Below are 26,304 nucleotides of genomic sequence, written 5' to 3'. Positions count from 1 at the left end.
GCCATTGTTTTTCACAAAGCAGCTTGCGAAGGAAGAAGCTATTGGCCAGTACCTTTATCCAGTGCTCCAAGAATACCTTCTGTTGCTGTTTCATGGGTAGCTCCCAGTCAAACCACCACCGCTGTGGTGTTCTCATACTTCAGATTGTCGTTATCTTGTAAGCACATACCTGTGCACTGTAGCAGCTGACCAGATGGCTGTAACAAAACAGGTGGTTTATCTTTCTCAAAGCCTCTTTAAGAGTCCAGTTAGCTTGCTCTGGCCTGGCTTGAACTCTGAGGATGCCCAGCAGAGAAATCTTTGATCCCTGGTATTTCACAAAGTTCATACAGGATTTCCCCTGTGAAAAGTGGCTCTTGGTCAGAGTAACTGTCTTCTGGAAATCCCTGATGGTGACTCACAGCGTTGCAGAGCTGTATCACATTAGCTTTCGCATTGCTTCACTGGAGTTGCCACTAACCGTTTAGAGAGTGGATCCTCTACTACTACACAATATTTGTTACTTTATTGTGCGACTGATAAAGTTGCATGGTATTACATGCCAATTTATATTGCTGACCATGGACATGTTATATTTTAGTGGTGAAGAGGGGGTCTACCTTACTACTCTTGTAGTAAAAATATTTACTGTAGTACACATTAAACAGTTCTCTACCCATTGTTTAATGTCTTCTTCCAGAGGAGGCTACCATCCCACTTGTACTACTCCTTCTGTTGCTCTAATCTCTTAAAATAACTTTTCTTGTGAACAAATTGTATGAGATCCCAATGGTATACGTCAGGGACCACACATTCAAGCGTAGGTTCGTTCTGCTATTGAGCCCACACTACTCTATCGCTAGCCTTAAATGTGCAGAGGTTGGTAGTTACTCCTTTCTTTCACCCACTGTAATTTCTGGATCACCTTGTTAGATAAGTGCTAAATTTCCCAAACCAAAGCATTGTAGTGTGTTGCTGATCTTGTGACAGCGGTAAGATTTTGCAGTATCAGCTGCAAATCTTTTGCTACTTCCTTTGCAAACTTGTCTTCTTTCCCATTCCAATAGGTTTCTTGGGTCTTTTGATCGCTATAGCCTTGAGGATGTGTTAATGGTACCTCCAACTGTTTGGTTTAAAATTCTGGAAATAATAAACTACCATGGTAAACAACTGGCTTCCTGTCCATTGTACTGAGATTGTTGAGTTCCTAAACTGATAGTTGCTTACTCTGTGAAGTCCCCGTTTGAATTAACTTGAGCCGTCTGTGAACTGCAGTTCTTGTCCTTCATTTTGTGCTACGTTTAAGTTTATTTCCATCTCAACTGTCTGATCTGTTGACTTTTTCTCTGGCTATGGAAGTTGTGCTCTTTTCCTGTGGTTAGCAGCCCTTCCGCTGGAGACTGCAGAACTTGTCCAAGCTTGAGAGTAGTTCCCAGATTTATTAAGGCCAGAGTCTACCTTGCTAGCTGTGAACCAGAAACATGCGCTTTTTTTTACCTTTCTTGATACAGTGTATGTCAAATGTCCATGTTTTGTGGGAACTGTAACTGAGCTGCCTCCAGTAATCTGTTCCTTGTGTCCTAGAGCCCATACCAGCACCATATGCTCCTTTTCACGGGAAGTGAACTGACCATATGCTATGACTTTCTTTCCTTGTTTGTGTGATAGCAGGGCCTTGCTGCTTCTGGAGGGGTGACAAAGTGCAATTAAAGTGCCTATGCTGGAACAGTATCCTCAGTGTGGATACCTGTGCCAGCCTTTTTTTTAATTTTGAAATGGTCAGATTTTGTCCTGATCTCTGCTCTCTTTGCTGCACCTTCTTAACAACTTGGTTAAAGGCTTAACCATATGTGCAAACAAAGTGTTTGGTTATGTGTTTGGTTAATTCTTTCAGCTCTGTTTGAGTGTGGCAGCTGGTTAATCCATCATCTACTCATGAAACCACATGGATCTAATCAGCCTCTGATAAATTTTCTGATGTTTGGATAATGTGAACATCACATATAGCTGGAGCATGGTGAAATCCTTGGGGGATATGTGTCAAGCGGTACTGCTGTCCCTTAAAAGTAACTCACTGAAAACTTTCTCAACACTTCTCTGATAACAAGGTCACAAAGATAGCACTTGCTACATCCGTTATGTCAGACTCTGGCATTTCTGCTACAGAGATGCCGTTTGTGGTGTAACATTAATTGCTCAAAAATCAACTGTCAATCAGTAAGTTTTTCTGACTGCTTTTAAGACAGGCCAAACTGGACCACTAGAGATTCATGGTCTTTGTGCAATTATTCCTTGCTCCAGTATGCTATGGATAGTAAGTTCTGAACTTTTCTCTGTGGTTTTGAGGATATTTTTACTGCCTCTGTGGCTGAGGGTCAAGACTCATTATTAACGCTTTGGCCTGAATACTCCCACAATCTAATTTGTTTTGGGACCATACTTTGGGGAGAAGCCTCTTCCCATTCATTCCTAGGTGGCTTAAGAACTCCTGGGGCTTTTTGAGTAGCACAGTAATATTATACCCCAAGAATAATTTCTGCTTGCTGTTCTGGCAGCCTTTTACAAACTGGCATGCCATACACAAAATCTTCCTATACTACTCCAGGAGGAGATACATGCTTCATTAGGGCCAATTCATTTTGAATATGCTAGTGTGCCCAAGATAAGATTCTAGGTTAAAGATTCACACTGGCACATAGGCCTTCTACTAGAAGCATTTTAAATGCAGAGGTATGAGTAATGAGTAACATGGGTTCTTTATTCCATCATTCCCACCCAAAATTATAGACTGTCTTCAACATCTTTGCAAGCTGGATTGTTGGTTTATGCAGTTAGATAAGGCCTAGCAAACCAAAATAGCCTAGTGTCCCTTCCTTGTCTGTCTGGGACACATACTGGTGATGGGCTTTAGTCTTATTTATGTTTACTTCTATCTCTTGCTGCCCTGAGACTTTCCAAAGCAATCCTCCTCATACATTTCTACAATTTTTCCCTAGAACAGAATACCGTCTGTATACCCACTAAACTGTTAGAAACACATTCTTTTTTTCCTGCAAAACACCTTGGGTACCAAGCTAGTTCAGCAGTCTGTAGAGCAAGCATTTTCAAATGGTGTGAATACACATAGATAGGTGTTTAACTTTCCTCAGCGCACCTAACAGAAAACCAACTGATCTATCAAACCGAACAGTGCTTGGCATTTGTCACTTCTTTTAGAATATCCCCGCTTGAAGGTACTGAACATGTCCATCCTTTATATATTTATTTGGTCCTTTTGAATCTATATATAGTAAAAAAATAGCTTGTCATTTTTTTGACTCATGTCATTAATAGTATACATATTTCTGTGGTTTTTCTTCTCACTAGATGATTCTGAGAATAACATATTTATCCATCTTTGCTTTCACCTGCTACCTTACTGTGGGAAGGAGTTGTGAGTTCTGGGGGGGTTTGGCTCTTGAAGCTTTGTTCTCTGTTTTGAGAGCTTCCAGATTCCTGGAAGTAGTCCTCTAGTCCTTCCTCACTTGTTTTGTTTCCATCTCTATCCAGTTTTTACAAATCTTGATGAGACCAAAGGTTTGAACTCCTTATAGATGACTTCTCCTTGCCAATACTCTTACAAATTCTATCTTTTCCAGTTGTTTTTAGCATACATTTTAGCATACATTATGGGCTCTGATGAAGCATTATTTTATCAGGCTTGAGTTTTATATATTTAATCTTTCTTCCTTGTTACTGTTTCTAGTGTCATGTTACTTTCTCTCTATCCAGTCTTTGACTTAAAATCCATTAATGTTCCTTTTGCTTTTTCGGATAGTAGTGTATTCAGTTGCCACAACCTTTACTGTTGTTCCTGTTAAGGGTTCTTCCAAATTAATGGTGCTTTTACTAACCTCTTTGTTCAGCACAATTATCCAATGCTTATCAGCTCTTGCAAAATGGTATTATCATGATCTTAGTTTGCGCAATTTACTACAGTCTGTACTGTTCTGTGTGCCTGCTCCTGTGGGTTACAGCCAAGTTCTCCATGTCTTTCTGCCTCATCTTTTTTTTTGGCAGTATTTTGTATACCTGAACATGTCAACAGGGTTGGAACTTGTCCTGTCCTCCAGTAGATTCACAATCTACTGGAGATGGCTAGTGATGCAGGTCAGTCTCAGTTCTGGAGTGTTAATATGCCTATGTAGCTCCAACACGCCCAAAGCAATTTTGACAGCAATGACTATATCTAGGTGTTCCCCTAAAGATTCCCTGAGTATTATGTCCTGGATTCCAGTCAGAGTTGAATCTATTATCAGGGACTAATTTGGTACTGCAAGATTGTCTCTCACCTTTAAATCACTCAAACTGTTCTGTGCTTTTATCTTCTTGTTGTACTCTGTTTAAGAATCTCTCATATCTTTAATATTCACATGGGTCACAATATCCCTTGAACTATTTTTATGCAATTCTGTAATTAGTCTTTTCTGTCAGAGGTAACGGAAAATGATTAAAAACATCAAGGGTCTCAGAAGCATTTGCTGTCGGAAATAAAGCTATTTTTGTCTTGTCTCCCATTGCTTCCCAAAGTCAAGTGCTGTTTAATTCTTTCCCTGCTGACCTTTATATTTTCCAGGAATATTAAGTCTCTTGAGATTTTCAGCTGCTTTCCCAGAGTGACTGAATCTAACTAGAAGTGCCAGGCTACGTTTGTGATAACTGGTTGGAAGTAGGTACTTTTCATCTCACTCTCATCTGGGCATTAAACGTGACTTGGATGAATAGCGATGTAGAAGCTTCCTCCTTTGACATTCATGTGATTTGTTCACGTGCAATTGTTGATGACAGAAAGTTAGGTGAGATGAATTCCCCCTGAAGGTCAGTGCCTGTAATTACAGAGTCTTTGGTGGCACCTGCAGGAGTTGTGGAGTTGCTCCACAATCTGGCTGCCTTCTCTCTGGCTGCCACACCACAGAGGCATGCTAAGGTGAGCAGCCTTTCAAGTCGGGATGAGCTGGAGAGAGGCTTAATTCAGGGCCTGTGTTATAATGTCTAGGCTTTGCGTGCTTCAAAGGAGCGATTTCCTACAGGACTCATTGTGACACAATCTGTGATCAAGTGGGGTTTTAGTTTCCTTCTCTTGCACTGCAGTCAGTTTGTGTCTGTCCCCTGCATCTGTGATGATGTTCACTTACGCTTGATTCCCACGTGCATACAACATATGAAAGTACCAGGCTTTCCAGACCTTCGTCTTTATCTGTTATAAAATTCAAAATCAAATTTAAAAATAGCTCTCATCTCCTTCCTTATCTTTTAGTTGCTTTTTCTTCTATTAATATTTTTGGAGTACCTGTAGTGCATTTTGATTCCAGCTCTATGCTTAGAGGTTACCTTCTCCTTTCTACTCTAGTTCTAGCAAAGCTCCTCTGTTTTGCCTGTGATGAGAATAAATGGTGTTCTAGCAGATGTGTTTTCAGACAAGTATTTGATTTCATCACGGAAGCTTTTTTTATAGAGTGGAGTATCATACCAAACAGAGACATTGTCTGGAGTTAATACACTGTTCTAGAACTTAAGATACCTGGTTTAATTTTGCTATTTCCATGTATTTCTTTAGGCAGGTCACATAATCTCTCTTCCCAGTTCTTAAAATAGGAATAATAATGCATCCTGCCATTTCTGTGGCATAAATCTATTCATGTTTGTGAGGCATGAAAACGTTACAGTGACCAGCGCAGCAGGAAAAACAGTAACTGAAGTGCACTAAGAAAGGAACTGAAACAAAACACTGTAGTTCAGGTATGTGATCAATGCGTAAAGCTATAATTGTAACAAATTGTATATTAACCATTTATAAGGCTGAAATATGTTCACTTGAAACATCACATTCTGTGTACCATTTACAAGCCTTACAAGTCCCAGGTTTTTGAGATTGGTGGAAAATACCAAATTTATTGTATAAAATGTCTGTTGTAACGTTGGCTAACTGACTCTAAAAATAAACCTAGAAAAAGAGATATTTATGAAAAATTATAGAGAATAAAATACCTTATTAAATGACTAGCATGACTACCATAATATATTATGCATTATACATAAAGATTTTATCTTACTAGCCTTTGAATATGGGACAAATCTTAAGCATTTTTTAAATAGCTTTATCTGTTGCTTATTCAGTCTTAAGGATGTCATTTTCTTGTGAAAGAGAATGTTTGTTCAAAGACTGTATGGATAAAACCTACTTAACTCTGGATCTAAGGATGAAATGTGGCAATCTTTGTTGTGACTTTTGGTTAAAATACTTGCTTTTGATGATATGGGGAAAAAACCCAGTACATTCTTCCTCTTCTTGGTTCAAGGCAAATTCTGACTTATGCTAGTTTCCCATGTCAGTCCAGTAGTTACATCCATTTTGGATGGGCTTCTTATGTAGGACTGGATAATGACTTTTTTGGGGAGATACATCTGCCTTGTTTGTAATTATCAAAAATCCTTTGCACGTCTCTTCCAATTAACTCTTTTCTTTGTATTGCTAAACACATTTCAGTAACACCTTCCTATTCAGTTTCATTAACATGCAAATAGAGAGTTAATACAGATGGTTCATCTGAGCATGGAGAGCAGTTTATTTGTGAAATGAATGGTATTATTACTGGTTCAGAAGACACACAACTAAAAATGGAGACAATATGTTCTAGAGAAATGAACACAAATTATGGAATCATGATGTTCCCAATTATAATTCTTGATCTGCTCTTGTGAAGGTTATGTGTTACGATAGACATAAGCACTGAAAACTTGCAGAATGATGCATACCGGTGCCAGACTGAATAAGGTCTTGATGATCTTGCACAAGAATTTAGAGGAGCAGTGAGGCAAGCAAATATTTGTATATTACTAAATTGACTTAACCTAAAGAGTCTTGAACTGTGTATATCTGCCCTTTTGCAGGATATGAGTAGGATGTAGAGTAGGATATGACTGTGTCGGATTGTGAAGTCTGTTTGCCTATGCTGAATTATTTCTGCTCTCGTGCAGGAATGTGGGCTTTGTAGGACTAGCCCGTGCTGTGGCATTGCAGGTGGCTTTTCTGCCTTGGTTTAACACTTCATCGAGGCTGAACTATTGACTTTGACTCACACAGGTATCTCTACAAGGCTGGTCAAACGTAGCCCATACCAGAGTTTCATAGCTTGATTGGAGGTAGAGAGTGGGCTGAATATATAAGGAGTGGGAAGGTGGGGGAAAGTAGAGAATTTCAACTTGAAAACAAGACCCTGCCATGAGTGAACCACAGACATACAGACAGGTTTAGCTAAGGACAAGCTACATCTTGAGGCTTCTTTTTTCATTTTCATTTTAAAAGTTACTTTCTGAAGCTTAGGTTCATAGCTTTTCAGACAGTATGTTCCTGAAGAATATACACCGGTAAGCACAGGGAGCCCTGATGGGAGGCTTTCCCAGTAACAGGTTAGGTCAAGTCTCAGCAGGTCCAGAAATGTAGGGTAGTATCCCAGAAAAAGATGTCAGTCAAGTGTTTGGTGCCTAGGAATATGAGCTACTGTCTGAAAGCAAGTAGTAATGACAAGACTAGCCAAATTTAGTGGCTGAGAAACCAGCATCTAGGTTTTAGCAGCTAGTTCTCCTAACAGACTGGTGATTACCTGACTCTCCCTAGAGCCAGTTTGTAACCAGCCTTTTTTTAGTAAGGTCTTTCCAGTCAAACCAAATGATCAGTCAGCATTGGACATCCACCTGAACTAATGGGGAACAAAATAACATGGCTCAGCACCGTGGCACAACAAGGGAGGCAGAATCACTATGCTGCGTGTCGATAAAAGAGCTGAGTGTCAATTGCAGTGTATTAATCTTAGTCAGCTGTGAGTTAAAAAAAAATGTACCATAGATTAGGAAGTAAGATTTCAGATAAATATGAAGAACTGATAGTGGGATTCAGTGAGAGATCTCTGATGTTGGGCCCTGAATCGTATCTGCCAGCCCCCTTCAGGCAACACGTTGCAAATGGATCTAGGCACCTACATTAAATCCCACCCTTAATCCATACAGTTATCTGGACCTAGACAGCGATTCTGCTGTGTGCCATGCTACGGCTACTGTACAGTGAGCTGAATTACTCTCTAGAGTAATTGAGTCTCTAGACTCCATTAGCTAGATGGACTAGAAGTGGAGTATAGATATCTAGTGCCATGTGAGGTTTTCCAGGCTGTTTAGGATGTTTGCAAGTGGGCTGCAGATATTTCATAGGCCTGTGTCTTTCTGGACTGGCAGCTGAGTGGAGCCTGAGATCTCCATTGCCTATGATAGGAACCTGGGCATCTAGCTCACATGTAGACAGCTAACTATAGGTGTCCTCATTTCAAACTGAATCCCACTGTAGAAGCAGGATTAATTTGCCTGAAGATAGGTGCCAGTTATCATGTGACACATCCTACGGTATCCCAAGCCTCTCTGTGGGGCTGATAGGTGTGGCTTAGGATTTATGGGAGACTCATACCTCTCTGAAACTGTAATTGGAGACTGGAATGCTCTGAAGGACCTAAAACAGCATTAGACACCTATGTCTAGGCAGCTGCTTTAAACCGCTGTCCCAGATTTCCATATGGACTCTCTGCTCTGTCATGGGCTTCTTCTATCTTTATCTCTGTCTCTTTTTGAACTGCTTTATTAATCTACATCCACAGAGCCTGAGGACTTTAACACACTGTTTTTTGTGTTTAGCTGGTGTATTATCGTCCCACTTTATTTCATTCACACTCTAGAGGCAAACATTTAAGATGGGATTCTTCTCACCTGCTTTCAGCTGTCTGTAGATCATAAGTCTTGTCTAAACTAAATGATAGGTTCTGTCCATCAGTGGAGAGAGATGGACTCACAAAGAGTGACTCATCCTGCACACCTTAGAAACCAGTCTTCTCGTGGGTATTCATTTTCTATAGAGGCAGACAAGATGACCAGCTTAGAAAGCAAACTTGTGTGAAATAGTCTCATATTGTTACACTTCATATATCTTTATTCCTTTGAGGGAGTAACTGGTACCTCCATACCTTTGGAGAAAGGACTAACCTGTGGGATTCTCTTCCTCCGTGCTTCATGGTGGAATCAGGGATACTGAAATGCTGGAAGATCTCCCTGCACTGGTAGGGAACGATAGGGGAGGGCTGCCCTATAACCATAGGGCAAGTCCTCCATAATCCTATAGGTGCTCTATAGTTGGGCAGCGTCCTTGCAAGTGCAGATGACAGAGAGATGAAGTTGTGTATCTGGGAGTGGATGTGGTGGTGTCTTAACATTTGAGACAGGAAATCTGGAGATAAATCAGGTCGGACAGAGGGAAAACATATGGTACCTTTATGAGGAAAAATGTAGGTATTTTCTGAGAGAAGTTAAGATGTGTCTAAGACATACCTGCAAACCTGAATGATAGGCTGCTTGCAGCATGGGTAGGCATTCCTGTTGTAGCATTAGTCCAAGTATCATTGCTAACAGCAGTAGTGTCAATGAGGCAGCCCAAAAGAAACTTGAAATAAACTGCTGCTTTAGATAAAATTGATTACAATGGATAAGCTACCTGTGCCAAGACATCTTTGTTTATGCTGGTGACATAGCCAGAAAGAGAGAGATGCAGGTGCTGTGTGAGAAGTTAAGACTGGGTATCAAGAATAATCCTCTGAAATTGTACCATCAATAATTTATCTCCAAACTTCTCTTAGATTTGTAAGTGGTGACACATTTGTTCCCTGATAGTATTGTAAAAAACATGGTTAAAGTGTTGGGAGTATGGAGTGTTGGCTGTGATATTTAATGTCTTTTGTTCTTTCCTCAGCAGAATGGATCTTCAATATAAAGTAAAATTATGTCTGTGCAGGTCAGATCTCATTTTTATCATGAGACTTTGAAGTGGTTACTATATTCAGTTTTTCACTAGCATCAAAATCCATTACAGTAATATAGACAGATGGTAGGACTGCATCTCTCTTAATTTGAGTTATTGCTGAATTACAGCTGAAAGTATGTATGATAAAGTTTGCAACTGAGGACTTGATTCAGATGTGCATGCAGAGGTGTTTACTGTCATTTAAAATTTCCAAAGTTGTTCTCTTTGGCCTTTAGTGACCACTCCAAAAGGACATGGGTCAAGTTTGCTTTAGAGTCTGCGTCTTAGCTGTCAGATCTGCACAGATGTTTTATATACCCCATGATGACTCAAATGCAGCAGATTTCTCTATGGGGGCAATTGAACTGAGTCTTGATTATTGATCTTACCTTTAGTGTCCTTCACTTCCAATTGCTTTTCTCCCAGCAGTGAGAATTAAAATTCTGCAAGAGCAGTAGAATGATAGAATGCATTATTTTTCCTGGGTAATTAACAGTGTCTTTGTCAGAAATGATTAATAATCTAGTTGTTAATGTTCCTAATAATGCTGGCAACTGGAAATCATAATTGAAAGCCTGAAAGATAAGTGTATGGAAAGGAAACTGTGAACAGCATTATCAATACATTGATGATAAAATTCATCAGCATACTAACTGCATAGAGTGGAAGTATAGGGCTTTCTACATGGTTTATATCCCAGAGAGAACTAAAAAAATGACTATGACATTTTGATTAATAACCCATTGTATATCCAGCACTCCTGTGAATTTGTATGGCCAGAATGGAGGTTCATGTTATCACAGCATTATATGAACTAACACTAAATTAGAAGTCTCAAAATGCAATTGTAAACTGTCAATAGTTAGCAGGTTTTGTTTGTTCTAATGTTTTATTCTAATGAGCAGATCTTATATTTTTCACATTTTTATCAATGACCTAGGAAAAAACATTACAATTTCTACTGATGTATGGATGTACAATTCCTGTTGGTGTATACCGGGGATGTTGATTCATAGAGCAGTCGAGATTCTGTGATAAGTTAGGTGCAAAGAAAGAATATATGTTTTAGATGGTGAAAGGCTCTAAAGATATTGTGGCAGTTTAGATGAGCTTATGCTCACAGTGTAATGCTATGGCCACATAAGCAGAAACAGTATATTAATTCTCTCTGTTTTTTTTTTTTTTTCTGGCAAGACTACTGCTGGCATATTATGTCCAGTTCTGCTTCTGCAGTTTTAAAAGGTTGATGACAAATTGGAAGAGAGTCAGAGGAGAGCAATGAGAATGGTTAAAGGGCTTGAAACTATGCCTGAAGATAATGAAAGGCTCCAGGAACTTAATCTATTTAGCTTTCAAAGAGAACATCAAGAGACTGTTTCAATCCACTCTATAAGATCACAGGAAAGAGAAATTTGGTAAAAAAGGTCTCCTCACAGTAACAGATAAAGTTATGTCAAGAATCAAATGGTTCAAAGCTGATGCTAGAGATAAATAGCATATTTTATTAAAACAAATTAAATTCCATTACCAGAGTAACTTTTCAAGAACTATGAAAAATTATTTCTCAGCAGACTTTTTCAGTCCAGATTGGTCGTTTTTCCTGTACTATACGCTGACATTCAGACTGGAGCAAATTCAAGGTTTTTCTTTTTCATACATTATTTGAGGGGTCAGATTAGATAAGGGAAAAAGATCTATTCTTACTGTATATCTGTAAATACACAACTGAAGTGATATTCCTGTAATGAAAACATAGTTTGAAACATGTTTTATTAAATGCATTTTATTTTTTATATGTGCTTGAAATATGTCCTCACTCAATAAGAACAGCCATGTCTAACTAGCAGTCAGATATGTGTTTGGTGCTAGGAGTATCTCTTAGAAAACTGGAGATACTGTTTTCCCAAAACAGCTGGAGATTTCTCTTCTTTCATTAAATGGTATTAATGAAAAGTTAATGTAGCCATTATACGCTGCTGATAAATGAATAAGGTTGAGCCCTTGAATGCAAGGTTTATGTGGTCACTATGTGACACAAGACACTGGTGCTTGAGACTAATTATGTTACTTCAAACTGAATTTCAGGTGCATTAATTACAGTCTTTCTTTTCAACAGGCCCATGCTAAAGTCTGGCATCTCTACAACGATCATTTTCGTCCGACTCAAAGAGGAAAAGTGTCCATTGCCCTTAGCTCCCACTGGATAAAACCTCAAAATATGACTGAAAAAAATATAAAAGAATGCCAAAAATCGCTTGATTTTGTGCTTGGCTGGTTTGCTAAGCCCATATTTATTGATGGCGAGTATCCAGAGAGCATGAGGAGTAACCTGTCATCTCTGCTGCCCGAATTCAGTGAAGTTGAGAAGAAATACATCAAGGGAACAGCTGACTTCTTTGCTCTGTCATTTGGAGCGACCCTGAGTTTCCAGCTCTTGGACTCTCACATGAAATTCCAGCAGTTGGAATCAATAAGCCTGAGACAGCTCCTTTACTGGATAAGCAGTGAATATAACAACCCCAAAATATTCATTGTGGAAAACAGCTGGTTTGTTTCTGGTAGCACCAAGAGAGATGATGCCAAATATATTTATTATCTCAAAAAGTTCATCATGGAAACTTTAAAAGGTAGGACTGAGGTTGTATTAATATATGCTTGGCAGAATCGTTATGCAAAATAGCCTACTGAGACTCATTAATGAACCAGTCTGAGAATTAATTCTGGTATTTAACATTCATCTAGGCACTTGTGAAATGAGACTCCACATCACTTCCTTGAGTTTCTTCTCAGTTCTTGAAGACCTTTAATATCTCTAGATATCATTTTGTGTGCTTGATTCTGCTGTCTTTGAAGTCACATGTAACTACTGTCTTTAGTGGGAGGAAGTGCAAAATCAGTGTGAACTATGTACTCTCTGTGGACAGAAGGAAATTTGCTGCGTTATTTATTAATGATTACTTTCCATATTTTAGATACCTGAATGCATATATACCAGGGGTAAGAGTATATATGTTGAAAGGTAAATTTTATCTGACAGGAATTCCTCTGAATACAGCAGAAGGCTGAAAGAATACATTTTAAAATGAAAAATTGGAAACTTTTTCATTCTTCGTCTCTTTTGCCTTTGCAGAGGCTTTACATTAATACAACTCTTGACATCAGTCACAATGACCTGAATTTACACGAATTTGAGGAAAACCAAGTGTTTGAGATTATATAATCTGAATTAAGTTGCTGACCAATTCTCTTTTCAAATACACTACCTTCTATGACGGATATTTTCTATTTTCACATTTCCTTGTGACAAAACAAATTCTTTCAATCATCAATAAATTGTTGGTATAATTAATTGCCATTTCCACCTTTATTGACTTTAATGTCTTAATTTACAATTTAGTAATTGATTTCCATGTCTACAGTTTGTTGTTCTGGTTTTAAAAACATTTTTGTTATAGCTGTTTGTTCCTACTAGATAGCATTTGTATTACATTGCTATTTTCAGAGACGGGAATAGTAAAAATGACTTCCATTTTCTTCTCAACACTCATAAAAATATGTGAAGAACTCCCACATTTGTTTCATCTGCTACTCCAGAAACCTAATCATTGCAATAAATTAAAAGGTGAATGAATATGTGAGTCGGTGCATCCAAAATGGCAGGAATTGAATGCCAAACAGTTGCTAATTATTGTATGTACAGTAATACTAGTTAGCATGAGGTCAGATGAAAAGCTACAAAAGATCGTGGTCCTGTTACCCATGTTTCTACTCAGTTTGTAAATTGCTGGACATATATACATGGATCCATCTTCTAATCAGAGCTGTCTGGAAACAATCTCAATTTATAGATTTTCTTCCCTTTTAATGCACCACTCAGTAAATAATAATAGCAGCAACTACAACAACAGTAGTCTATCCATTATACTAATTTATGAATGCCAGTACTTGGCTAAAGTTTTTACAGAAAAAAAACAAAGACAGAGGACTGGATCTACGGTAGGGACTTTGGCATCACCGTAATGTAAGTCACTGCACTCAACTTATCTGCCCATTAGAATCTGCAATATCCTGTAAGTATCAACGTTCTCCGTGCAGTACATAGGGAGTATTAGTTAAGAAAGAGATCCATAAAAGCATCACGTTGGCTGTGACAGTGTAAGTTAGACAACAGAAAAGGCCAAAAAGAAAGGCTCTCTCAGAGACTTAGGGCATGTCTATCCTGTGCACTAATTCAGCGCTACAATGCAGAGATTCCTGAACTTTGATTCCTGAACCAAATTCACTCCAGCAATCATGGAGCAGTAAAATGGCATCAGGGGTATTACCTTGAGAGTCAAGGATAGTTAATTTAGACAAAAGGTCAAACAGATGTGGTTTTACTGATTCCAAGATCTGGCTAATATCTCTGCCTGATATGTTGGGTATATGCACTTGTTCAGACAGAACTGGTGCATAGCACTATGTCTACATTAGCAACTAAGTGCAGCCTTATAGGAGCAAACAAATAGAGTAAAAATGGTTCTGGGGTTCTGGTGTTCACGCAATGTGCATTCTTGAGTGAAGGGGTTACTCAGGACTAGCACAAGTTGTCCTGTGGCAGAAGTCACATCAATTGTGCATTCTTGAAGCATGCTTCCAGTTTAATTTTACCCAAAAGCAACCCAGGCCGTGCGTTCTGTGGCTACTCTGTGCTGAGAACCGAGGTGTGGTAAGCAGGGACCATCAGGCAATTTGCTTCAAGAGTGCACTCCTGGTTTTAATTAAAATGCTAATGTAGATGCACACACTCTGACACTGCATGCTGTGGGCAAGCCCCATGCATCTTTTTCTTGGCTGTGGGAAATGGCCCCTACTTATTTGCGATTCACAGCCCCAAAGCCTTTCACTGCTTCTATTATTGATCTCCTGTTTTTAAATGCTTTGGAGGGTTGAATAAAACTGTAATACAAAGTAGTTAAATATTAATTAGAGCTGAAGATTGATTGAAGGTGTCTTTTCACTTGGATGGGTGTCTAACCACTTACTTTAGGTTTCTGTTCACCTCCCTGCTCTCTCTCTGATGCTATGAATAAATTGATTATTCCTTGTAAACTGAAATATGTTGAATAGAAGGGCATGAGAGTTCCTTTATACCATAGTTTTGGCTAACCTAGTGGTTAGGTGATTATCTTGCAAGTTAGCAGATCTGAATTCAAAGAGTCTTAAGCAGAATAGGGGCAGCTAGGTCAGGGCCAACCAATTCTCAGGTATGCTCAGAGGCAAAGCATAGAGTCTTGGGCAGTTGCCACATTGAAACAGGTGCTGTGGGCTTTGCGCACCTCCAGGATGGGACAGCAGCGTAGGGGAAGGTTTTAAGAATCTGAATTTGGTACTTATGAGTCTGTCGTGGTTCCTTGATCTATATCTGTACAATTGAGCTAAAAAGAGCATGAGCTTAAGTGTTGGTAAGAGATAGTCCATGCTGTTTAATTGTTAACACAATTCTCACACCATGCTTGCCTGTGCAGTAGCACGCCTCTGTGCATGCTGGGGGAAATCACTAACGCCAGGAATTATTTCCAATAGGCGATATGGACAAGAGAGTTTAGATTTCAAAGAGACTGGCTTGTGGACTGACAGACACAAAAAAAAAGAGGGGAGATACACCAAGAAAAAAAAGGCTGCCACTTTCCATGTAGTTATTCAATAATGTGCAATGCTTATTCTTACCATGTTTGAGTCTATGAAACATCCAACATTTTTTCAAGTTGCTTTCATAGGTGGCACAAGTTAATGCACTTTTAAAGAAGACTTTGAGGAGAATTTTTATGAGGTGATCAGAAAATGTGGGTGTGCTCTATGGTGACTTACAGAAGGAATGAGATGCTGTTCAAAGAGAAATTCTCACTGTGGCTAGTTAACAAAGTGGACCTGTACTGACTTTTACTCTGCTGGTATGGCAGATCTCATCATGTGTATGTGCAGAGGTTAGAAAAATACCAGTATTTGCTGTACACAAAACAATGATGCCTTTAGGAGGAGAAATATTCCATTTCCTTAGACATTTTCTCATGACCTGTGAAAGAGACTGGGCCAGATTCATTGCTTATGTAACCACAGTTAATTTAATTGATTCAAACAGGGTTACAACCAAGAAACCGTTTGGTCCTTCATAACTGGTTGTAATGAGGTACATTAACACGAAAAGGAAATGAGGATCTTGATATTCTAGTTGCCTGAAATATGCTTTCAGTGTTATTAGGCTGGAAAATATTACGTTCAGTCAGTACCCAGTTTGCGTTTACAGAAGATGGTGAGTAATAAAGATAAACTCTTCTGGCTACTGAGCCAAGCTCGAGTTCAAAAGAACGTTTAAGAATGTGCTTAAATGCACTGCTGAATTAGGGTGGGTCTAATTATGTAATTAAAATAAGCACACTCCTTTGTGCTTTATTGAATCCGAGCCTTGCCCAGGGACATTTTGCTGAATCTCAGTGTTTAATACAGCTAAAAGTGAATATAATTTGTAAATCTCAGTATGGTAATACTAATAGATGCCAGTAGACCCTAGTGTTAACCAGCAAAGGGTGTGGTGATTTATAAAAGCCAGGCAGTGGGTCTAGAATATACACAAATTTTTAGAAACCCTTAAATCTTTAAGCCGGAAAATGGTATGCCATAAAAGATGAAAGGGACAGAATTTTCACATAAAGAAGGTCTTCCTGCCTTATCACTTCTACTGAAAATCTGTAGTAATGGAAATCCATGAAAACATAAAAGTTATATCAGGTTTTATCAATATATTTGTAGTGGAGAGGAAGGAGAAAAAGGAGTCTAACTTGGTGTACATGGTAGCGCTACATTAATGACCCTTGAGCTGAAACGTCTGCTTAGCCGTGCGCGGTGCAGTGTGGTTGGTTACTAGCTCAGGTGCTGCAAACTGTCTTGACTGTAGCACGTTCTGCTCTGAGGCTAAGGTTTGGCAGGCCTAATTAGCAGCACTTAGCAAACCACTGCCGCACTGCTTTCCTTTCCAAAACTGGCTTATTTAAAGCCCAGCGAGATACCTCTGCTGCCTTGCACGATGCACCCATGCCCCCAGGGCTCCCTGAGTGCAGCTGCAATATATTCCCTGCACGGGCTTTGAAATGGGCCCGCGATACTCATCTAACCTGTCACGTTGTTCTTGCACACGAACGCTGCAGCCATTCCTGATACGGGGCAATCTATGTAGGAAAAGCGAGCACTGTGATGAGTTCATTTCTGTTCTTTCCTCAGCCATCCGGTATGATGGAGTTAATGTGTTTGGATACACAGTCTGGTCCCTGCTGGACGGCTTTGAATGGCACAGGGGATACAGCATTCGACGTGGACTGTTTTATGTTGATTTTCAAAGCCATGACAAGAAGCTGATGCCAAAATCTTCCGTCTTGTTCTATCAAAAGCTGATAGAGAAAAATGGCTTCCCACCTTTGCCTGAAAACCAGCCCACAGAAGGGGTCTTTCCCTGTGGCTTTGCTTGGGGAGTTGTTGACAACTACATCCAGGTAAGTTTGCTGGTAGAGCTGAAAGGCTTCATCTTCCTTGAACATTTATTATTTATGTGTAAAAATTGTAGCTTAGTTATGGTCTCTTTAACAGTTTATCTCTGTAATTCTCAGATGCTATTTTGGCTTACAGAGCTTCTCTGACCACAGTAAAGATCTGCAGTAGAATTCAGCTTTGAGGCTGGGTCCAAGAACAGAATTTTTAATTTAGATTTTCCACAAAGGCAGAATATTTCTTAAGGCTAGAGCATAGAGGGCTTGTTTGTTTTTTCTTACTGCAAAAGTAAGATCTGACTTTCTTCTCCTGAAAAATACTGTAACCTCCTTACCTAATTGCTGAACGTTTTCGTTTCAAAAGACCACTCAAACATTTTGTGCTGTAAGACTTCGGTAACGTGATTTGTAGATGCATCACAGTGGAAAAACTCTTTTGACAGCATTCCCACAGTATTAGTGGGAATGCATGCCTTAGTAATCTGCAAGGGACAATTCTCCAGAAAAGCAATTTCCCTCAGACATGCTATTTTTTATTACTTTCTTCTATAAGCACAGTACTGACCTCTCCAGAGAAAACAGCAACTGATTTTCAGCAGCTTCTCTATAACCCGCAGAGCTTCAGCTACAAGTTGAACACTGGTTGTAGGCTGACACCTGCTTTTCAAACAGAAGGCAGGACAAGGAAATCTGAACTCGTGGGGACCTTGCACAAAAAAAAAAAAAAGAAAAAAGAATAAAAGGACAGATAGACACATATATAGCACCAGCACCTTGTAGTTTGGATTTTTTTTTTGTAAGAGTTATACTAGAGTATGATTGAGAAGGAAATTTTACGTTGTGCATTACTTTAACTAACTCACTTTTCCATTTTTCCTTGTTATGTTTTTGATATTCATTAAAAAGTGAAAGTATAATTCTAAGGGACCCGGAGAAGCTCATCTTTTACTGTGTCTTTTGTAAATCATACAGGCGCTTCCTACATCCGAAGCCCCAAAGGCTTCAGGTGTAGGCATTGGCCCTGAAGAGAAATGTATTTATTGTTGGAATGACTTATAGTGGTATTATTCAGAAGTCAGAGAAAAAATTTGTTCAGAGATCAACATCCTGCTGAAATAAGTTGGAAATGAATCCAGTATGAGTTAAATAAAAAGAACTTTTGTGAGAAGCAAGAATTTTACTCATCAACTGAGTTCATGCTAAAAATCAAGTGCAGAGCGTTACTCATCTTTCATCATAGTTAGGAAAAGAAAAATGAACACAGAAATGATGTTGCATTTATTATTTCTGTTGTTGCATTCAGGGAGTGGTCTTGAAGAAGAAGCCACTGGGTAATTTACAACAGGCAATCTCTCTGTAGGCCTTTCAGTGTAGCTTCTTAAATTTGAAATAAGAACATTTTAAAAATTATTATAGTCTTTGCTGAAGATTGCTTCTCTGGAGATCTACTGCAGGCTTACTGCCTTGTCCCTGAGCAATCCCTTGTTTCCCGTACAGAATGAAGTAATCTGGAGAAAATATAAACAGGCTTATGTTAGCATAAGCTTGTGTGGAAAATAGGATGAAAATTATATATATATATATTTGGTACTTTTCTGATATCACATGTTAACAGAAGACTAATTCCTTCTTATGAGTCAGATTTGTTATCGAATCAGAGATGTGACAGAGGTGCTAAATGCAGTGTTTGCACTCATGATGTTCTTTCAGTAAAATGTGCCTGATGGTTAAGATTTTCCTATGCATCTAGAACTGACGACTTGTATCTGGTATGTTTCTTGTTCCTTCCTAGGTAGACACGACACCTTCCCAGTTTCTTGACCCTAATGTTTATGTGTGGGATGTTCATCAGACGAAGCAGCTTATTAAAGTGAATGGGGTTTTTACCTCCAAACGCAAGCGGCACTGTGTTGACTTTGCTGCTATCAGGTTCCAGATCTCTCTTCTGCAGGAAATGCATGTCACACACTTCCATTTTTCACTAAAATGGTCTTTAATTCTTCCTTTAGGTAACCTTTCTCTAATCAATCACACACTTGTACATTATTATCAGTGTTTCGTTAGTGAACTTCTCAGAGTTAACATAACTCCTGTTGTTGCATTATGGCAACCTATGGCTGAGAATCAAGAGCTTCCAGTTTCACTTGCCAAATATGGAGCCTGGGAAAACCCAGAAACTGTTCAGGCCTTTGTTGAATATGCCAAACTGTGTTTTACAAATCTTGGGGACCATGTGAAATTTTGGATCACAATGAACGAACCCTCTGTGAAAAACCTGACATACACTGCCGGGCACAATCTGTTGAAAGCCCATGCAAAAGCATGGCATCTTTATGATAAAGAATTCAGACGATCTCAGAAAGGTAAAATATCTATAGCTCTGCAAGCTGACTGGGTAGAACCAGCTTGTCCCTTTTCCAAAAATGACCAAGAAGTTGCTGACAGAATTTTAGAATTTGATATTGGCTGGCTTGCAGAGCCCATCTTTGGGAATGGTGACTACCCACGCATGATGAGAGGATGGCTTCACCAAAGAAACAGTGTTGACCTGTATAATTTCCACTTGCCTTATTTCTCAGAAGAAGAAAAGAAGTTAATCCAAGGCTCATTTGACTTTTTTGCCTTAAGTCACTACACTACTACCCTTGTGGGCTGGGAGAAAGAAGATGCACTAAAATATGATCACTATCTTGAAGTTCAAATGATCAATGACATCACATGGCTGCACTCTCCTGGGCGAGCTGCAGTGGTGCCCTGGGGATTGCGTAAATTGCTCAAGTGGGTTAAATCAAAGTATGGTGATGTCCCAGTATATATTATGGCTAATGGAATTGACGATGACCAGAATATGGTGTATGATAAGCTCAGAGTATATTACATACAGAATTACATCAATGAAGCTTTAAAAGGTAAGGAACTGTTGATGGTTTATGTGCCACAAATCCCAGTATTAGTATACCCTATGTGATAAGAGTATGCTTTACATAAAGAAAAAATTGCCCATAGTACTCTGTAAATTAAATGTTGTTATAGCATAGCATATATTTTTTCATTATTTGGCTTATAAACGATTTATGTTATTAAGCGTCAAGGAGACAGATTTTGCACATACTCTGCTTAAAGTGGCAGAAGAACTTTTTATGTTGATTCAAGAGATTTAAATAGAAGTTGTATGAAAAACTCCACATGTATTTAGTCAGATTTTCTTCTTACTGCACTTCTGCTATTGTTTAGCTGTGTTGCTTCCCACTCTACTGATATGCCCCGGGGGTGGGTATGAGTTCTGTACCTCAGCTGTCTCTGTATCTTATCCAACAGTGATCTTGGCTGTTGGTAATAATTCAGCTATCTACCTTATTGTGCCATTTCCTGGACTCTTTCCTGCTATTCAAAGCTCAAAACAGTCTTTCTTTCTGTCTCAAAGATTCATAAATTATAAGGCAAAAAGAGGGCATTTTGAGTCATCCTGACATAGAAACACAGATTTTTTTAGAAAAGCACCAGTCCTGAAAGAGGAACCTTTACTGATAAAGAATCTCTCTGTAAGCTGTTGCAGTGCCTAGGTAGCTGCTGTTTATATGTGTATGTGTGTATCGATATCCATAAATCTTACTTCTAGCATTAATTTTTTTAGCTTCAGCTTTAAGCCATTAAGTTTTGTTATGTATTTGCATCTATTGCTTACGTAGGTATTCACAGGTAGAAAACAAGCTACCTCTCACTCTACTCTTTGATAACTAATGCAGACAAAGCTCTTTGTGTCCCTTACTGTAAACATGATTTGGAACCTTTTGATTACTGAAATCTTTTCCAGTTTGCCATCATTCTGCCTGAAGTATGTAAATCCCAGACCTGGACACGCAGTTTGTATGACAGTCATACTTATGTCCGAGGCAGGTAAAATCGCTCAGCTTTTAAACTGCTCTTTTGTACGCTAAAGCAGCCTCCTAGCCATGGCAGAAGATAGGTCGCACACTCTGTGATTATCTACTGTGATTTGAAGCTCCCGGGCAGATCCCTGCCCTCAGTGCAGAACTCCTCTGAAGTGACGCATGGCCTTCTTGTCCCTTGACGTCCTTACATTTGACCATATCCAGTGCAAGTTGTTTGCTTGTGCCAAGTATGCTACGCTAGCTAGAATGCGTCCCTGATCTTTATGTTATTTGCAGACTTTTGTTTCAGGTCAGTGAAATATTTAAAATCACGAAATGCCTTGGTGCTAAGAGAAAATCTCTACATGCCCATGGAAGAAAAACCCTTGCTGTAACGTTTCCTCATCTGCAATTACATTTCTAGACCTATCAGTTTTAACTGAGACCAGTGGAAAGCTGTTTATTATGGGTTATGGGTCTGCCCTGATCTCGTAACATTCTATTTTCTTGATCCAAATGCCTTGTAATACCTAGTAAACTGCCTTATGAAGTTCTAAGTATATTACATCAAACGTCATTACTTCTGTTGATCTACTGATCTCATAAAAAAAGATGCCAAGATAGCTTGACAATATTTATCTTCCGTAAAGCTAAACTGATTGGCATTAAACATAAATGTCTACTGTGATTCTTATTTATCAAGCCTTATATTCCACCATTTTGCTAGGGTGTGAAGTATGGCTGACAGTTCCATAGTTTCCTAGGTAATCCTGTCCACTCTTTTAAGTGTCATCAGCTTTAACTTCCTTCTCTGGAATTTCCACCTCTTTCAGGAATTAGTAAAATCAGCATTAAGGGTCCAGGAGTTCTTCCTCCTGCATTTTGAAGCTCTGGAGTGCATGCTTTCTGGATCTGCAGAGTCAAAAACATATCTTGGATATTTTTAGGCCTGTGGTTTCAGTGTGGTCTTTTTGTAGTGCTTTCTCCCCACCACTTTAGGCTGTATCAGTTCTTGGCATTTCTATTTTCAAAGTGTGTATGAATCTGAGCTTTTCTCCCAATTCCAAATAGCCAAAAAACCTGCATATCCCCCTGTTTTTTAAAGAACTTTTCTTTTGCATAGATATGGTATTAGTTTCACTAATCACTTGACTTCTCCCCTTTTCTATTCATTCTGGAAATAGTTACTATATTTTTCAATTTAAGCATTGCGTATAAGCCATGCTTTATTCTTTCCACCTTCTTTGTTGTGAGCGAATATATCCCTGCAAACCAGCCACAATACTTGCCCAAAAGGTCACTCTTCCGCATTTGACATCACACCCTCCTCCGCAGGGTTTACTTAGGCAGTAATACCAGCTTTTTCATGCTTTCTTTTCTTCTCTCGCTCTGGCACTGTGCTTTTTTCCATCCTGTCCTTACACATGGAACAAGCTCTTAATCTTGGCATCATGACGGATGGAGATTTCTCCAAAACGTGCATTTTTCCTGCAAGACCTGTGTACTAACGCACAGGAGTTAAAAATCTTCTGTCCTTTCCTCAGTGTCACACTGGAGAGAAATGTGAAGAGGTGTTGGTACACATATGGTCTCACCTTCAGTTTCGTACTCTACCTTTTTCCTCCAGCTGGTTTGTGGAACTGTACGTGGAAGCATTGGGGCATATAATGTTGCTCACCTGCATTGTTCCAGGGGAGCCAATAGGTTTATGCAGATAAATGATTCCAGAATGCAGTACAGGACCCTTTGGAATGAGGCTATATTTTTAAGTGTTTGGTGCAGTGTTTAAGTACATCTTTGCCAACTGAAAACAAAGAACAGCAGTAACCATTTATGTAACACCATTACATGCAGTTTTACAAACACAAACTAATTATCCCTGGTAGCAGCTCTCTGAAAGGGCAGGTAAATATTACTTCATTTCACACATGAAAGGTGGGTTAGAGTTGCTAAGTGCCTTGCACATGTTGGCAGAAAGAATTATTTTTACAGGGAGTATGAAAATTCAGCAATAGTTAGCTTTCAGTCGTGTATATATGCTAGAAGATGTTGCTTTAATTTGTACAAAATAGTGATTTTAAGGGATAAAGTATTACACTTTGCCTTTATTACTGTAGACTGCTTGGTTTTGTTGAGCAAGACTGATGGCTCAAGGTTAATGCTGCTGCTGCTAGACTTCTTCCAGTAGCCAGTTAAGCAGTATGGATTGTGAACATGTTCTCAGTAAAGAGTAACACAGGTCCTCTTAGATCAGAAACTCAGGCCAATAACCAGAGAGGCCTATGATCTGCATGACCTTTCCACTTGCACTGATGGTATTCCAGGATATGAGCTCAGCATTGGCACGTGTCTTTTCCTGACGTCAGTGTACATTTGCTAGTCAGAAGTGCAGCCTATTGTCCTCCGTTCCTCAGCCTTCCCACTCGGGAGATTGTCTGCAAGGGAGAAAGAGCAATCAGAGAAACATAAAGAAAGTGTGCGGAAAACTGAAATGAAAAATAGTAAGAGAGCTATCTTTTCACAAGAGGCTCCAGGCTGATCATTAAACAGTCATACCGTCATTGCTTTGTATACTAAATATAAGGGAATAAATTATAGGACACCCTCAGATCAAACTACCCGGCAATGTTTGGCAAACTCTTACTTTTTATGACAAATACTGCATGGATGTATGTATACACTGCCTTATCTTTGGGAGGAGAGTGTGGATCTGCGTTTGACATCCCCTTGTGCTTGCTTTGTGTACTGGCATATTACACCGCTCTAGAATGCCGAAATGACTTAAATTCCTTTCTTTAACACTTTGTTTTGTTTTGCAGCTTACACCCTGGATAATGTTAACCTACAAGGATATTTTGTGTATTCTTTTAATGACAAGACTGCTCCTAAATATGGTCTCTACAGTTATGTTGCGAATCAATATGAACCAAAGCCTTCTATGAAACGTTACAGAGAAATAATTGACAAGAATGGTTTTCCTAGACCTGAAACTCCTGATGTATTGTGCCCTGAAGAGATTGTCTCGTGTCCCGAATGCCACTTTTTCCGAACCAGAAAATCATTATTAGCCTTTATAGCTTTCATATTTGTTGCTTTTATTGTTACTATATTCCTCATTAGTTACTATTCCAAAAGGGTAGAAAGACGGTATAAATAGAGCTGTCCATCTATATACACTTACTACCTTTCTACTTGCATCCCCTTGGAAAACCTGAATAATAGCACACAATGTTGTGATTGGCTTCAGCACGTGGAAGCCAATAACGCTGCCTGAAACTGCAGAACATGGACAGTGAAAAAAAGATGGTTAGCATATGGCCTACAGAAATCATTTTCTGTGGTTTAGTACGTTTGGTTTGTGACAAGTCCTTAATTCCTGTGGTTGGAGTTATCTCACAACTTTCGTTGGGATCTTTTGTTGAGCAAATGCTTTTCCCTCATTGGTTTTCCTTCACTGACTTTGATAGATGCAGTTTTTGAAGACCTGGAACAACAGAAGAGCCTGGATGTCAAATTCTCAGAGAAAAGATTGGGGAGAAACAAAATAATTTACTTTTCCAAATTAGGAATAAGTCCTGATGTTAGATGATCGGAGCCAACACCTGCTGAATAGGGAATGGGACTGTGTGGAGACTAAGCAGAAGTACCTGGCATGCCAAATGGGAAAGGGACGGCCCTGCTGCTCAAGCAGGTCTGGGGTGAAGAACAGGGGACTCCAGTCTCTGCTCTGCTGGGGACTCTCAGTAGACCCGTTAACTATGAATCAGGTTGCTGATTCTCCACCAACTTCACATTGTTGCTGCTGCACCACAGACTGCTGCTGAGACCGTTCTTCTGAGTGCAACGCAGCACTGCCTGCTTTGTTGGACGGAGGGTGTTGTTCGTGGGCAACCTCAGCGCAGGCAGCTCTGCCCTCCCCGGCCTGGGAGATGCCGATGGACAGCAGGGAGCATGCTGGCTATGGGGAAGAGAGAGGAAGAATGAAACTGCCTTTGTTTGATTTGCTCGGTAGAAAAGCAGACAGCAGAGACTGGGATGTCTTTGCTGTCTCAGCTGTCAGGGAAATTGTGGACCTGAGCCCGTGGACAGAGCCGAGGCGGGATGCCCTGTCCGTGCACTTCTTGCAGCAGTAGTTACCCACAGCTGGAACTGAGCTGCTGCCTCACTGCTAGCATGCTGGAAACTTGTGTGTAGTTTAGGAAGATGGTCTTTGCATGTAAGTAATGTTGAGCATGCAGACTTTAAATCCCAACATTTTAGTGTAATAATCCAGTGCTCTGTTGCTGCTTTTGCCATGGTATGAGACCTCGGAACTGTTGCTTCTGAAGCATGCTGTTTGTTTTCTGTGAGCCATTTCCAAGTTCTTCTGGAGGGTCTCCTCTGAGAAACTAGATCTGACCCTGACAGCACTTGATTCCCAAGTTATTACTGAATGTTTGTGGGCTTTTCAATTTTTCTCAGCGAAATAAATTAGCAAAATATTAGCAATATGATTGTTAGTAGAAATGGAGACTAGAATAAAACACTACATCATTTTGCCTGTCTTGTGTATCACTGCATTAGGAGCGTCGACTGTATAAAGTGGTGTGGTCTTGTTTCTCTGTCTTTAGGCCTGCATTGCCTTCAGCTGTTACTGTATTTGTATTGCCATGTGAATAACGTCAGTCACTGGAAAGCACTTCTTAAGCAAATATGCTCTATGTCAATTAAGAATTATTTATCTACCAAAGCAGATTATACTATTAAATGTGATGTTTATCTACTAGATGACTAGTAGATGACTAAATGACCTCCCAAGGTTCTTTCCAACCTGAATGATTCTACAATTCAGTAATTCTATGCTGTAAATTAAAACTTACATATGAAATATGATTTCCACTTGTAACTTAGATTATATTTATTGTTAAGTGAACTATAAAAATAGAAAAGAATTATTATCTTATCATAACGATTAATATATTTACCCTTTAATTCCAGATTTAAAATCATCTCTCTTTGCACTAATATATATTTTACTGTCAAGATTAAGGTGAAAAATTCAGGGTAAGTGATTAAGTAT

General features: G+C 39.3%; 2 protein-coding genes across 3 annotated transcripts in view; one reads left to right on the top strand and one right to left on the bottom strand.

The window, feature by feature from the left end:
- Positions 1-26,109, top strand: part of KL (klotho) — a 54,773-nt gene extending 28,664 nt beyond the window's left edge. Inside the window, exons 2-5 of the mRNA XM_009686603.2 lie at positions 11,970-12,480; positions 17,111-17,379; positions 19,166-20,282; positions 24,065-26,109. Coding sequence (XP_009684898.2) covers positions 11,970-12,480; positions 17,111-17,379; positions 19,166-20,282; positions 24,065-24,402 — 2,235 coding nt within the window. The 3' untranslated portion in view covers positions 24,403-26,109. The remainder of the gene's footprint in view (positions 1-11,969; positions 12,481-17,110; positions 17,380-19,165; positions 20,283-24,064) is intronic.
- STARD13 (StAR related lipid transfer domain containing 13) overlaps positions 22,990-26,304 on the bottom strand; it is a 328,326-nt gene continuing 325,011 nt past the window's right edge. Inside the window, exon 19 of one of the 2 annotated variants that reach the window (XR_695808.2) lies at positions 22,990-23,680. The gene's annotated coding sequence lies outside the window, so the exon portion shown is untranslated. Of the gene's footprint in view, positions 23,681-24,647; positions 24,730-26,304 lie in introns of those variants that run through there. The other variant, XR_011138676.1, reaches the window with a different exon arrangement.

The sequence above is a fragment of the Struthio camelus genome, chromosome 1, assembly GCF_040807025.1.
Source record: "Struthio camelus isolate bStrCam1 chromosome 1, bStrCam1.hap1, whole genome shotgun sequence".
Classification (NCBI taxonomy): Eukaryota; Metazoa; Chordata; class Aves; order Struthioniformes; family Struthionidae; genus Struthio; species Struthio camelus.
This window is presented reverse-complemented; position numbering and strand designations above follow the sequence as displayed.